A 13,355-nucleotide genomic window follows, 5' to 3' on the forward strand; every position below is an offset into this window, starting at 1 on the left:
AAAGCAAAATCAATAAAGCAAAAAACAATTAACTGACTCTCGGCAGGTGAGTTGATTGTAATTGGATATCACGATATGTTTTAGGCAATTATCACTAACATATTTTTTACATATCGCCCAGCCCTAGTTCAATGGTATGTGCTAACAGAAATATTTTACTGATTACAAATGGTAAGAGGTCTGATAAACCTGATTATCTAACAGCCAGTGTAAACCATTACAAAATAAACAGCAAGATTTTATATACTAAAACACAACAATACAATCACATAATTTCAGATGTGTGTTACTAAGCATTTGATAATTTAATAAATGTCGGCCTATAGCCTAGCCTATATTTCACCCAGAGGGGCACCTCAGCCCATGTGGGGCAGTTGCTCGGGCCACTGAAGTAAATCTTTATGTTGGAGTGTGATTTGAGTGAACATTTGTAACTTCTAAAAAAGATGTTTACGGTGACGCACATGTAGGTGTGTGTACTTGCCGGTCACACATCAGACTTGCTGCCATATGGAGACTAATCATGGATAAAATGTATTTATTGTCCGTGAAAGTCCAATTTGGCAATATTTGTGTAGACTTTGGACCTGTATACACCTTTCCTGGGACTTGACATGAATCAAAAGCTATTTTTGATGTTTTTCTTGATATTGTTTCACAGGTGTTTTTTTAGGGCTGGGTGATATGTAAAAACTATTTTATAGATAATCACCTTCAAAAATATCATGATATATGATTGTATAGTCAACCCCCCAAATATTTTTGCTTTATTGATTTTGCTTTAGAAATGTAATTCATTTATTGAAACATGAAAAACAAACAAGACATTTCTAAATTCAAATTGCACTTTAAACTAAAAGCGATTTTAAAATAGTGATCACAAATTCGTCTATAACCACCTCCCCAAATCCAAACATTTAAGGTCTCCAACGGTTCCATTTGACATCATGCACGCATCCGTCAATGACAGCAGGTGGAAAATTACTAATAGCCTACAGATTAAGAACTAAAGACAATTATAAAATGTAAAGATAATCATAATAATAAAGCCTAATAAATTCTCTTGTGCTCCCAAAATAATGCTGCCAAATGTGTGTTCTTATCGAATTTGTGTTTGTATTGCATTTTGGTAATACAGTTAATGGGGGGGTGCGGACAGTTCTTCCATCAATGTACGCTGCCCCAGCAGCTTTCGCTGTTGTGTGCTGTCTCCTTGTTTATATCCGCATCTCCTGCTGAATGCTTTTAAAGGTGCTCTACAATATGGAACCTCCTTCCAGTCCGGCCAAGCCCCGCTCTAGAGATTTCATAGCACAGTAATGCATATTCATTTTAGTGTGTAACCATCTATCTATTATAACATTACTGCTAAAGAAAGGATTGATTAAACTAGAGCCCGACTGATATGGGATTGAGACGGATACCAATTTTAGAGGGGAAAATTCACCGATAACTGATATGGTGGCCGATATAGTTAATTTTTGAGCTGGAATGAAAACCGACCTTTTCTATGTGGATTTTTCACTGATTTTGCACCGATATAACTATGCAAAGGTCCTCGGAAGGCTGCTTAAATATTTTTATCAAAGAATATTTGACATTATACATTGTCAACAAATTCTAGAAATGAACACTGAGAAAGTAAAGAATAAATAAAAATAAATGGCTAAATAAACATCAGTATTACTGTTTAGTATCAGTCAAATGCTGACTATATTAACACTGCCGAGTCAAGCGGTGTTACCGTATTCTGCTATGCAAGTTCAGGGGAAACTTTCAACAGTGGAAAACCAGACTATTAAATATTATATTTTGTAAATGCAACGATTGGAATTGTTCGGTTGAAGGGGGTACCAAATTGTGAATCCTGAACAAAACAATTTGGTGAATACATGTTTACTCATTAGCTTCCACTCAGCTGACAACAATGAAAGTAGCTGCGCGATTAGCTAGTTAGCTATAAGCTCATTGTCACGGAGAATAAAAGATGGACTTTATTTACTTTCCAGCATTGCGTCTCACCAACTAGGTAACAACATAGCGTGAAATCAACACTCAACAGACACAATCCACCATGGCACCATTGTCTGCTGAGCTGCAAAAAGATGCTCTGATGTTTACCTTTCAGTCTGCTACATTACTTACTGCACTGACAAATTATTGCTGGCTAACATAGCAAACAATAGCAAAGATAAACATGAGTGACATGGTTGTCAGGGACAGGGTTAACGTTATATTAGTAATATTTAAAAGGGAAAATGATGGGGTCATTGTTTATTAACTTTCCAGTATGTATTTCACAATCTAGTTAGCAACTTACCGAGAAGAGACCGCTGAACAACGCCCTGTCTGCAGAGCCACCGTCAGCTCTGTAAACAATGGAGCTGGAGTGCGCTCTGCTGGACAAACTATGCTATGACACCAATTCTAAAGCATTGTTTTCTGCATTATGAAATTTGTTTTCATATCGGTAAAATATTCGCTGATACCGATATATCTGTTGGGCGCTAGATTAAACATTGTCATTTTTATATTGTATATTTCTTCATATTTTTGTTTAAAGTATATTTCATCCCAATTATTAAATCCTCATTTCTCATTTTTATTTTAGTGTTATGGTGTGCCTTGCAGATGTACTTTTTTTAGTATTATGGTTTACTTGCATTAGCAACTGAGACTGTTCAATATAATCTAAAAAAAAGTCTTCCATTGAACTCACATCTGCCATATCACAAGTTTCACCTCTTAAATTGATGTGTAGTACAATACAAACTTTAATAGTAGAGAAAACCCATATATAAAATTATTTAAAAAAAATATTTATAAAACCAAGTATTAATTGTAATTGCTTTTTCAGGTATGGGTTTGTGGAGTTTGAAGACACCCGTGATGCGGATGATGCTGTATATGAACTGAATGGTAAAGAGCTGTGCGGGGAGCGTGTGATTGTGGAGCATGCGAGAGGACCCCGACGAGACCGAGACAGAGAAAGAGACCGAGACAGAGAAAGAGACCGAGATGGATACAGTGACCGAGACGGATACAGTGGGGGTTATGGGGGTGGTGGGCGCAGTAAGTACACTTTCATACACTCTACAAACTTTTTTTTTTTTCCAGGCGCAAGGAGCAAGTGGAGATGAATAATCTCTTTATTTACAGTGGACAGTCCATGCAGCAAACCAAGCACCCTGTGACTAACGCATCTTATCTGTTAAAGGGTGCATTACCTGAGACATCAATGGAATGGTTTTTTTGGATCTAATGTTCCTTTAAGATTTAATGAAAATGGTCCTCAAATATGTGACCTGTTTTACATGGAAATTCCCTCAAAGGAACGAGCTTTGTAGTTTTGGCCCATTTTAAACACCGAAGGTCATGAGAATTTGCAGTATATCTGTAAGTAATCTTCAAAAGTTAGGGAGAGTGACCTATAGATTTTAACATGTCAGATGGTGATCTGTTTCCAATTTTTGGTCCAGACTTTACATGCCAGTGAGTTACAAGCCTCACTGGCATGTAAACAGTATGACGTGTGTCGATGCGATTTTGTTTACATTTGAATTCAACATTAACAAAAGTCCTTGATGTTTCAATTTAAAAGAGTCCGGTGCGGGCTGAGTCCGAGTCCATTGAGGCTAAGATGACTGCCTGTCCCGTTTGGCCTTGGCTTTCACCTTACAATGTGTGTGTGACCTTTGCCCTTTGACCCTTGGCTGACCTAACCGGAAGCCATGATGACAGCTGCCTTTTGCCAATAGACCAGGGTGATGGTGAGGAAACCCATTGGTTTTTTTGTTGAACAAAATATTGGACAGGTTAAACAAATTAATGTAGCCACCCGTTAGATTCATATTTTTTTTAATTTATTTTTTCTTTATAAAAAGAGCAATGGGCTTCCCTTGCTAAGTGTCTTGTGCTGCCGCTGTTCTGTCAGTAGACAGGTAACATGTCAGCATCTAATGTAAGTAGTCCTGGTTATTTTTGTTTGTAATTTTCCTTATTTGTTTTGAGGGTATTGTGTACTCGTTTGCTGTGTCTATAATTGGTGCTCATGTTATAATAATGTGCCGCCTCTGTGTCACTGGAGCAATATCACGTTCAGAGCATTGCTGTTCTTGAGCTGTTGAATGAAGACCAGCAATGCAACCTCTGACCCCTTCTGGGGACTGATTGAACAAGTTGACTGCGGTCAGATTTGTCTAAAAAAAAACAACAACTATTTCTTTAAGGCCACAGTAGTTGTTCCCATCAGAATGATGTGTTGCTGAGGTCTTATTTTATGAAGTTTATTTGGGACCCATTTATTTCTTGGGGTGGGGTAGAGGGAGCAGTTAAGTCAAAGTTTTCTAATGTTTCTGAACACCATGCCTTATGCCGTTTGATGTCTGAAGAGTTTGCCTTCTGTGCGCCCTTTGGATGGAGTGTCTTATTTTTTGCTAATTGTCTCCTGTGTCTTGGCTTTTGTCTGAAGGCAGTAGTGGTTACAGCAGCAGGAGCCGAAGCGGAAGAGACAAATACGGACCCCCCGTTCGCACTGAGTATCGTCTGATAGTGGAGAACCTGTCCAGTCGTTGCAGCTGGCAGGACCTCAAGGTATCCCAAGATTCATTTTTTCCATGTTAAAAAGTGTAAAAGTTTTTAATAATGTTTACGTTTTCATGTCATCCAGCACTTGTGTTATTTTGCTTTCACGTGTTATCTCTTATGTTAATTCTGACAACTCGGACACTCTACTTGGAGCAACTCTCATCCTTGGGATCACAAATTATTAGTTTTCCGTGGCAGTGGTCATAACTGCAAAATGGACCCAAATGTGGCTTTGTTGATGACAGCAATATACTCCTCTTTTAAGCCACACACTACATGACTCCCAATCTGTGCCCTGAGGACACTTAAAGCTGATGTATGGAATTTCTGTGCTGCCAAATGGAATTTCAAAAATAAACGTGGTTTTCAAAACCGCTTTACAAATACACCCTCTGTCTGCTGTTGGTCATACAAAGATAGTCCTGCCAACAACTTGCGGCATTGGTTTTGAGTCTATGTCATTATGTTTGTATGGAAGGGTCGCTCAACTGGATTTTCATTGCATCACAGAGACAAAGTGCTTACTGTTTTTGAAAAAATGTGCCAATGAATGGCTTACCTATACCGTATTTTCCGGAATATAAATTGAAATTATTTTTTTAATCATCTGAAAGGTCCTGCGACTTAAGGCTGTGTGATACATCGAATACCCATGATATTGATTTTGCTGATGATACAGTTGAAGTCATACATTTAAACTCAGTTTTTCACAATTCCTAACATTTAATTGTAGAAAACATTCCCTGTCTTAGGTCAGTTAGGATGACTATTTTAAGAATGTGAAATGTCAGAATAATAATAGAAAGAATGATTTATTTCAGCTTTTATTTCATCCCATTCCCAGTGGGGCAGAAGTTTTCAAACTTTGTTTGTATTAGGTAGCATTGCCTTTAAATTGTTTAACTTGTCAGAACATTTTGGGTAGCCTTCCACAAGCTTCTCACAATAAGTTGCTGGAATTTTGGCCCATTCCTCCAGACAGAACTGGTGTAACTGAGTCAGGTTTGTAGGCCTCCTTGCTTGCACATGCTTTTTCTGTTCTGCCCACACATTTTATGTCAGATTAAGATCAGGGCTTTGTGATGGCCACTCCAATACCTTGACTTTGTTGTCAAGCCATTTTGCCACAACTTTGGAGGTATGCTTGGGGTCATTGTCCATTTGGAAGAACCATTTGCAACTGAGCTTTAACTTCCTGGCTGATATCTTGATTTTGCTTCAGTATCCACAATTTCCCTTCCTCATGATGCCATCTATTTTGTGTAGTGCACCAGTCCCTCCTGCAGCAAAGCACACCCACAACATGATGCTGCCACCCCCATGCTTCACGGTTGGGATGGTGTTCTTCAGCTTGCAAGCCTCACCCTTTTTCCTCCAAATATAACGATTGTCATTATGGCCAAAAAGTACAATCTTTGACGCCATGTGCACTTGCAAACTGTAGTCTGGCTTTTTTATGGCGGTTTTGGAGCAGTGGCTTCTTCCTTGCTGAGCAGCCTTTCAGGTTATGTCGATATAGGACTCTTTTTACTGTGGATATAAATACTTGTCTACCTGTTTCCTCCAGCATCTTCACAAGGTCCTTTCGTTCATCTCTAGGAGACAATGTGTCTCCTTCCTGAGTGGTATGATGGCTGTGTGGTCCCATGGTGTATATACTTCTGTACTATTGTTTGTACAGATGAAAGTGGTTCCTTCAGTCATTTGGAAATTGCTCCCAAGTATGAACCAGACTTGTGGAGGTCCACCTTTTTTTCTTTTTTCTTTTGCTTCTGAGGTTTTGGCTGATTTCTTAAGATTTTCCCATGATGTCAAGCAAAGAGGCACTGAATTTGAAGGTACGCCTTAAAATACAGCCACCGGTAAACCTCCAATTGACGCAAATTAAAGGATTGACATCATTTTCTGGAATTTTCCAAGCTGCTTAAAGGCACAGTTAACTTGATGTATGTAAACTTCTGACCCACTGTAACTGTGATAGTCAATTAAAAGTGAAACAGTCCATCTGTAAACAATTGTTGGAAAAGTTACTCCTCATGCACAAAGTAGATTTCCTAAACGAAAACTATAGTTTGCTATTTTGAAATCTGTGGAGTGGTTAAATTGGTTTTAATGACTTCAACCTAAGTGTATGTAAACTTCTGACTTCAACTGTGTAACATTTGACAATCTCATGAATAGTGTGATTATTTTAATGAGTCTTTTATTTGGCTATTAATTTCATAGAGTGCATCAGTAGACTGAATGTCATTTGATGGCCTCAGAGAATTGACCCGATTGAAATGCAGATATAATATTATTTTGTCGCAGAAGGTGGAGTTTTGGTTATTCAGGGCAAGACAGTCATTGCTTTTTAAAACATTCTATCTTGATCTCTATAGTTCCACGTCTTCATCTGCTGATGAAGATGTTAGAAACTTTTTGGAACCATTAGAACTTCCTAAACTGACGACTTCTCAGACTGACGAAATTCTCTTGATTCTCAGATAAACTTGGAGGAGCTTGGCAAGGTAATTAAGGCCTTGCCAACAGGCAAAGCTCTGGAATGTTTAATACGGAAACATTAAAGAATAGAAATCTTCCGCCAACCATGACACAAGCCCGGATCAATCTGATTCTTAAGAACAAAGATCCAAGCGAGTGTAAGAGTTACCATCCAATTTCCCTGATTCAGCTAGACATAAAAATATTGTAAAATTTTGGCTAACTGATTAAGTTATGACATCTATTATGTTTTAGGGTTTATTCGGGGCCGCAGCTCTTCTGATAACATTAGGCGTTTCATCAATATCATGTGATCCGTGGCGAATGATCAGACTCCAGTCACTGCCATCTTACTTGACACGGAAAAGGCGTTTGATATGGTAGAATGGGATTATCTTTTTAAGATTTTGGAAATATACGGGTTTGGGAATACTTTTATTCGATGGATTAAGTTACTTTATAGACACCCGGTAGTGGCGGTACAAACAAATTGATTAATTTCAGATTATATTACTCTGGAAAGGGGCACCTGGCAGGGTTGCCCTCTTTCCCTATTATTGTTCTGTCTTGCCCTGGAACCGTTAGCAGCTGCGATAAGAATGGAAGATGATTTTCTAGGGGTGGTGGTGGGGAGGTATGGCATGTAAGCTTTTCTTTTACGCAGATGATATTTTATTATTCGTCTCCAACCCCACTAGATCTATGCCTTGCCTCTACAGAATTATTAATGCCTTTTCTAAGTTCTCAGGATACAGAGTCAGTTGGTCTAAATCCGAAGCTTTGGCTCTGACAGCGTACTGCCCAGTAACGGCATTTCAGCCAGGCGCCTTCCAGTGGCCCAAACAGGGAATTAAGTATTTGGGCGTTTTATTCCCAGCAAATTTGTCTGATTTAGTTGATTTTGACCCTTTACTAAGGTTTTTGAGCTATGTGATATAACCTAATGTGATAAACTTCAAAAGAATACGATTTAATTAAATGCATGCACTGCGTGAGTGAAAACTTGACTCTTGTATTTTCTTCAAGCACACGGGGGCTTGTGAGTGATTTCAGCAGTTGCAGAGCAGTTTGCAATTATTAGAACATACCGGAAATTTATGACAAGCAATCACTAATGATCATCTGTTGATGATGGTATAGTGTTGATGAAATGACAATTTTTACTTTTATATTGTAATACGTTGTAGATTATTGTAGTATACATTTTATTTCCCTTATCTGTTTGAATGAGTAGCTAGAAGCAGTGAAGTGCAAACATTTCTAAATAAGAGTCCCCAGTGTATTTCAGCCTTTAAAGTTAAAAGTTACGCGCTATGAATCGAATAATTTATTTATTGCAACATAAACTACATCTGGAATTTAATTCAATTTGAACTCTTGTAGCCTTTGTTTGGCCCTCCCCATCACAGGAAGGAAGGACTAAGAACATTTAATATAGGCTGCCAATTTTAAAAACTATTGGCAGATTAATTGCCTTTCAACACATTATCATATCAGCGAAATCCAATATTGGTCAACCTCTTTGTATTAATTTATACAATGGTACATAAACCAATTTTAACGTGATGTATGTGGAAGACATGTCTTGAGTATTTTAAACTTGCGTATAGCCTACCCTGTTTTACTGATAAGCAATGTTAAGGCCATGTTCAATGTGTGTCCCTGCCTGTTTAAGTAAGAGTCTGATACACGATTTATTTTGAGATTGTGTGGGTTTGTATTTGTATGGGGATACGGTTTTAATTTTATTTGTTCAGGTCTTATAAAGTCTTAAATATGATTTTAGAAACTCTGCAGCAACCCTGTGATTGGAAAAAACAACCAAAAAAAAAACACTTCGAAAAATCGAAAATATCTAGAATTTCTGAAGCCATATCGGCCAGCCCTACTGCGACTTATAGACCGAAGTGACTTGAATATATACGTAACTGATGCCATTATTTTTGAGTGACTGTTAAACTGCAAGTTATGTGGCCAGATCAGATATTTTTCTGTTCAGACTGCAGTCGCTTTTGCTATTACATCCACATTAGTTGTCATAGTAATGCAGCAAACCTGTGTATATTCTAGAGCCCGACCGATATGGGATTTTTGAGACCGATACGGATACCGATTTTAGAGGGGGGGAAATTCACCGATTACCGATATGGTTAATGTTTGAGCTGGAATGAAAACGGACCTTTTCTATGTTGATTGTTCATCGATTTTGCACCGATATGACTCTGCAAAGGTACTCAAGGCTACTTTCTTAAATTTTTTTTATCAAAGAATATTTGACATTATTATACATCAACAAATTCTAGAAATGAACACTGAGAAAATAAAGAATAAATTAAAAATACAATAAATAGCTTAATAAACATCAGTACTGTTTAGTATCAGTCAAATGCTGACTATTTTAATACTGCCAGTCAATTAGGGGCAGGTTGTAAAACGAGAAGCATTTTCACCTGCCGAGTCAAGATGAGCAGCAGCGGTGTTACACCGTATTCTGCTATACAAGATCAGGGGAAACTTTCAATGGTGGAAAACCAGACTTTTAAATATGACATTTTATAAATGCAACAACTGGAATTGTTTGGTTGAAGGGGGTACCAAACTGTGAATCCTGAACAAAACAGTTTGGTGAATACATGTTTAAACATTAGCTTCCACTCAGCTGACAAGCAATGAAAGTAGCTAGGTGGTTAGCTATAAGCTCGCTGTCACGGAGAGTTAAAGATGGACCAGCATTGCATCTCACCAACTACAGTGTATCCGGAAAGTATTCACAGTGCTTCACTTTTTCTACATTTTATGTTACAGCCTTATTCCAAAATGGATTAAATTCATTATTTTCCTCAAAATTCTACAAACAATACCCCATAATGTCAACACGAAAGAAGTTTGTTTGAAATCTTTGCAAATTTATTAAAAATAAAAAACGAAGAAAATCACATGTACATAAGTATTCACAGCCTTTGCCATGACACTCAAAATTGAGCTCAGGCGCATCCTGTTTCCACTGATCATCCTTGAGATGTTTCAACAACTTGATTGGAGTCCACCTGTGGTAAATTCAGTTGATTGGACATGATTTGGAAAGGCACACACCTGTCTATATAAGGTCCCACAGTTAACAGTGCATGTCAGAGCACAAACCAAGCCATGAAGTCCAAGGAATTGTCTGTAGACCTCCGAGACAGGATTGTATCGAGGCACAGATCTGGGGAAGGCTACAGAAAAATGTCTGCAGCATTGAAGGTCCCAATGAGCACAGTGGCCTCCATCCGTAAATGGAAGAAGTTTGGAACCACCAGGACTCTTCCTAGAGCTGGCCGCCTGGCCAAACTGAACGATCGGGGGAGAAGGGCCTTAGTCAGGGAGGTGACCAAGAACCCGATGGTCACTCTGACAGAGCTCCAGCATTTCTCTGTGGAGAGAGGAGAACCTTCCAGAAGAACAACCATCTCTGCAGCACTCCACCAATCAGGCCTGTATGGTAGAGTGGCCAGACGGAAGCCACTCCTCAGTAAAAGGCACATGACAGCCGCCTGAAGTTTGCCAAAGGCACCTGAAGGACTCTCAGACCATGAGAAACAAAGATTGAACTCTTTGGCCTGAATGGCAAGCATCATGTCTGGAGGAAACCAGGCACCACTCATCACCTGGCCAATATCATCCCTACAGTGAAGCATGGTGGTGGCAGCATCATGCTGTGGGGATGTTTTTCAATGGCAGGTACTGGGAGACTAGTCAGGATTGAGGGAAAGATGAATGCAGCAATGTACAGAGACATCCTTGATGAAAACCTGCTCCAGAGCACTCTGGACCTCAGACTGGGGCGAAGGTTCATCTTCCAACAGGACAGCGACCCTAAGCACACAGCCAAGATAACAAAGGAGTGGCTCCGGGACAACTCTGTGAATGTCCTTGAGTTGCCCAGCCAGAGCCCAGACTTGAACCCGATTGAACATCTCTGGAGAGATCTGAAAATGGCTGTGAACCAACGCTCCCCATCCAACCTGATGGAGCTTGAGAGGTCCTGCAAAGAAGAATGGGAGAAACTACCTAAAAATAGGTGTGCCAAGCTTGTAGCATCATATTCAAAAAGACTTGAGGCTGTAATTGGTGCCAAAGGTGCTTCAACAAAGTATTGAGCAAAGGCTGTGAATACTTATGTACATGTGATTTTCATTTTTTGCAAAGACTTCAAACAAACGTCTTTCACGTTGTCATTATGGGGTATTATTTGTAGAATTTTGAGGAAAATAATGAATTTAATCCATTTTGGAATAAGGCTGTAACAAAATGTGGAAAAAGTGAAGCGCTGTGAATACTTTCCGGATGCACTGTAGGTAACAACATAGCGTGAAATCAACACTCAACAGACACAATCCACAACTGTTGTCTGCTGAGCTGCAAAAAGATGCTCTGTTTACCTTTCAATCTGCTATATTACTGACTGCACTGACAAACTATAGCTGGCTATCAACAAACAACATGGTTGTCAGGGACAGGGTTAATGTTATATTGAAAAGGGGAAAATGATGGGGTCATTGTTTATTAACTTTCCAGTACGTATTACACAAACTAGTTAGCAACTTACCGAGAAGACACCGCTTAACTCCGCACTGCTTAACTGCACTGTCTGCAGAACCACCGTTACAGAGTCAGCTCTGTAAACATTGGGAGTCGGAGTGTGCTCTGCCGGACAAACTATGTTATGACACCAATTCTAAAGCATCGTTTTCTGCATTATGTTCTGAAAAAAAGTTTTCATATCTGCGCATATCGGTAAACGTATACGCCGATATATCGGTGAAAGGCTATTATCGGCCGACCGATATATTGGTCAGTTACTAGTATATTCACCATGCGTGAGATTTTAGTGATGGATGTTTTACCATTGATTATGCTTTTCATGAGGACAGTATCCAAATATGAACATCCTTCACAGACAACATCATCAAAATGGGAGAAGTGGCATATGCTAGTTTTGTTGCTGCCCGTTTTAGCAGGGACGTCCTCTATTTTGGCCGAAATTACGACATCTCATAAGGGATGCCCTTTATCTTGGGGCCCTGTATTTTAGCAGAGAGCGAACCATCCCGGCTAATAAAAGGCTTTGTGTTCTGTATTAAAGCATAAAAATGTCAGACGGTGAGATGAGGACCCACGTCCTGTGATGAAACGCTCAATGCTCCAGCATCCCATATTCTACGTGACATTCAATACTTTATCACGTTGTGGTTTCTCGCAACCGGCATAGGTTACTGCACCTTAACGCATCTCTGAGTAAGTTAAGCCAATGTCTGCATTATTATAAGAGATTTGCAGTGCTTTGCCTGCCCTGAAACATATAAATGACATATGGGTGTTTCATTCAGAAGTGATTATCTCTGTGCCCTGTTTACCTTCCACTGTGAGTTTTGTAGGGCTGAAATGTGTAATAAAACAGGCTGAACTCACTTTTGAAATCATTTTTTAAATTCTGTTTGTAACAGGCCATCATTATTGTATTAAATTCGAAGTGCCCTGTAAAGGTATTAATTATGCTGTTCACAGCACAGTATGTTTTCTCATCGCAAAACCTGATGTGTAACAATTGCCGTGCACAGCAAATGACTAAAACCACAGGAAATCCGATCTGACCGTTCAGACTGAGGCGCATTAAGAAAAATCTGATTTTAATCTGATTCCAAACCACCTGCCAATGTGGTTTGGATGAGGCTTGTAAAAATCGGATTTGATGTGTTTTTGTCCTGTTCAGACTACAAACACCTAAACGGATTTGAGTGACGGCGTCCAAAAAATCTGTTGTTTTCTGCCTTTGTGAACATAGCCATAGAGATGGTGGAAGCATTTTAAAGTTGCCAATTCAGAATATTTTGCCTTTTACAAAGTACTTTTTTGCAACCAGTTTAAATATTTTGTTCATCATAACATTTATTTTTCGACAAACTCTAGACCGCTGTCACACTCCAACTTCATCACACTTGTAGTAAAACATTCAGTCAGTGAACAGGATAATTAATACATTGCAAAGAGTGTTGCAAATATCAGGAATATCCATAGTCAATGATGTTAATGAATGAATAGAATACAACAGGCATACTGTTTTACTCGCAGACTAAAAGCTGTTTATTTGTGCACAGCATAGTTAGATGTTATAAACAGATGTGGCTTACTTGTTGATTTCATGAAACATAACGTATGAGAAACTATTACACACAAATATTTAAAGCAAATTAAATATAAATCCCAGTTAAAACAAGCCTGAAAACACTGATACAATGTGTAGA

The 13,355-nt window shown here is 38.9% G+C and overlaps 1 protein-coding gene across 1 annotated transcript in view; it reads left to right on the forward strand.

Moving 5' to 3' along the window:
• The window catches only part of srsf6b (serine and arginine rich splicing factor 6b), a 33,150-nt gene that overhangs the window by 10,094 nt on the left and 9,701 nt on the right, over nucleotides 1–13,355 (forward strand). Inside the window, exons 2-3 of the mRNA XM_051676586.1 lie at nucleotides 2,858–3,072; nucleotides 4,472–4,593. Coding sequence (XP_051532546.1) covers nucleotides 2,858–3,072; nucleotides 4,472–4,593 — 337 coding nt within the window. The remainder of the gene's footprint in view (nucleotides 1–2,857; nucleotides 3,073–4,471; nucleotides 4,594–13,355) is intronic.

The sequence above is a fragment of the Myxocyprinus asiaticus genome, chromosome 37 (assembly GCF_019703515.2).
Source record: "Myxocyprinus asiaticus isolate MX2 ecotype Aquarium Trade chromosome 37, UBuf_Myxa_2, whole genome shotgun sequence".
Taxonomy (NCBI): Eukaryota; Metazoa; Chordata; class Actinopteri; order Cypriniformes; family Catostomidae; genus Myxocyprinus; species Myxocyprinus asiaticus.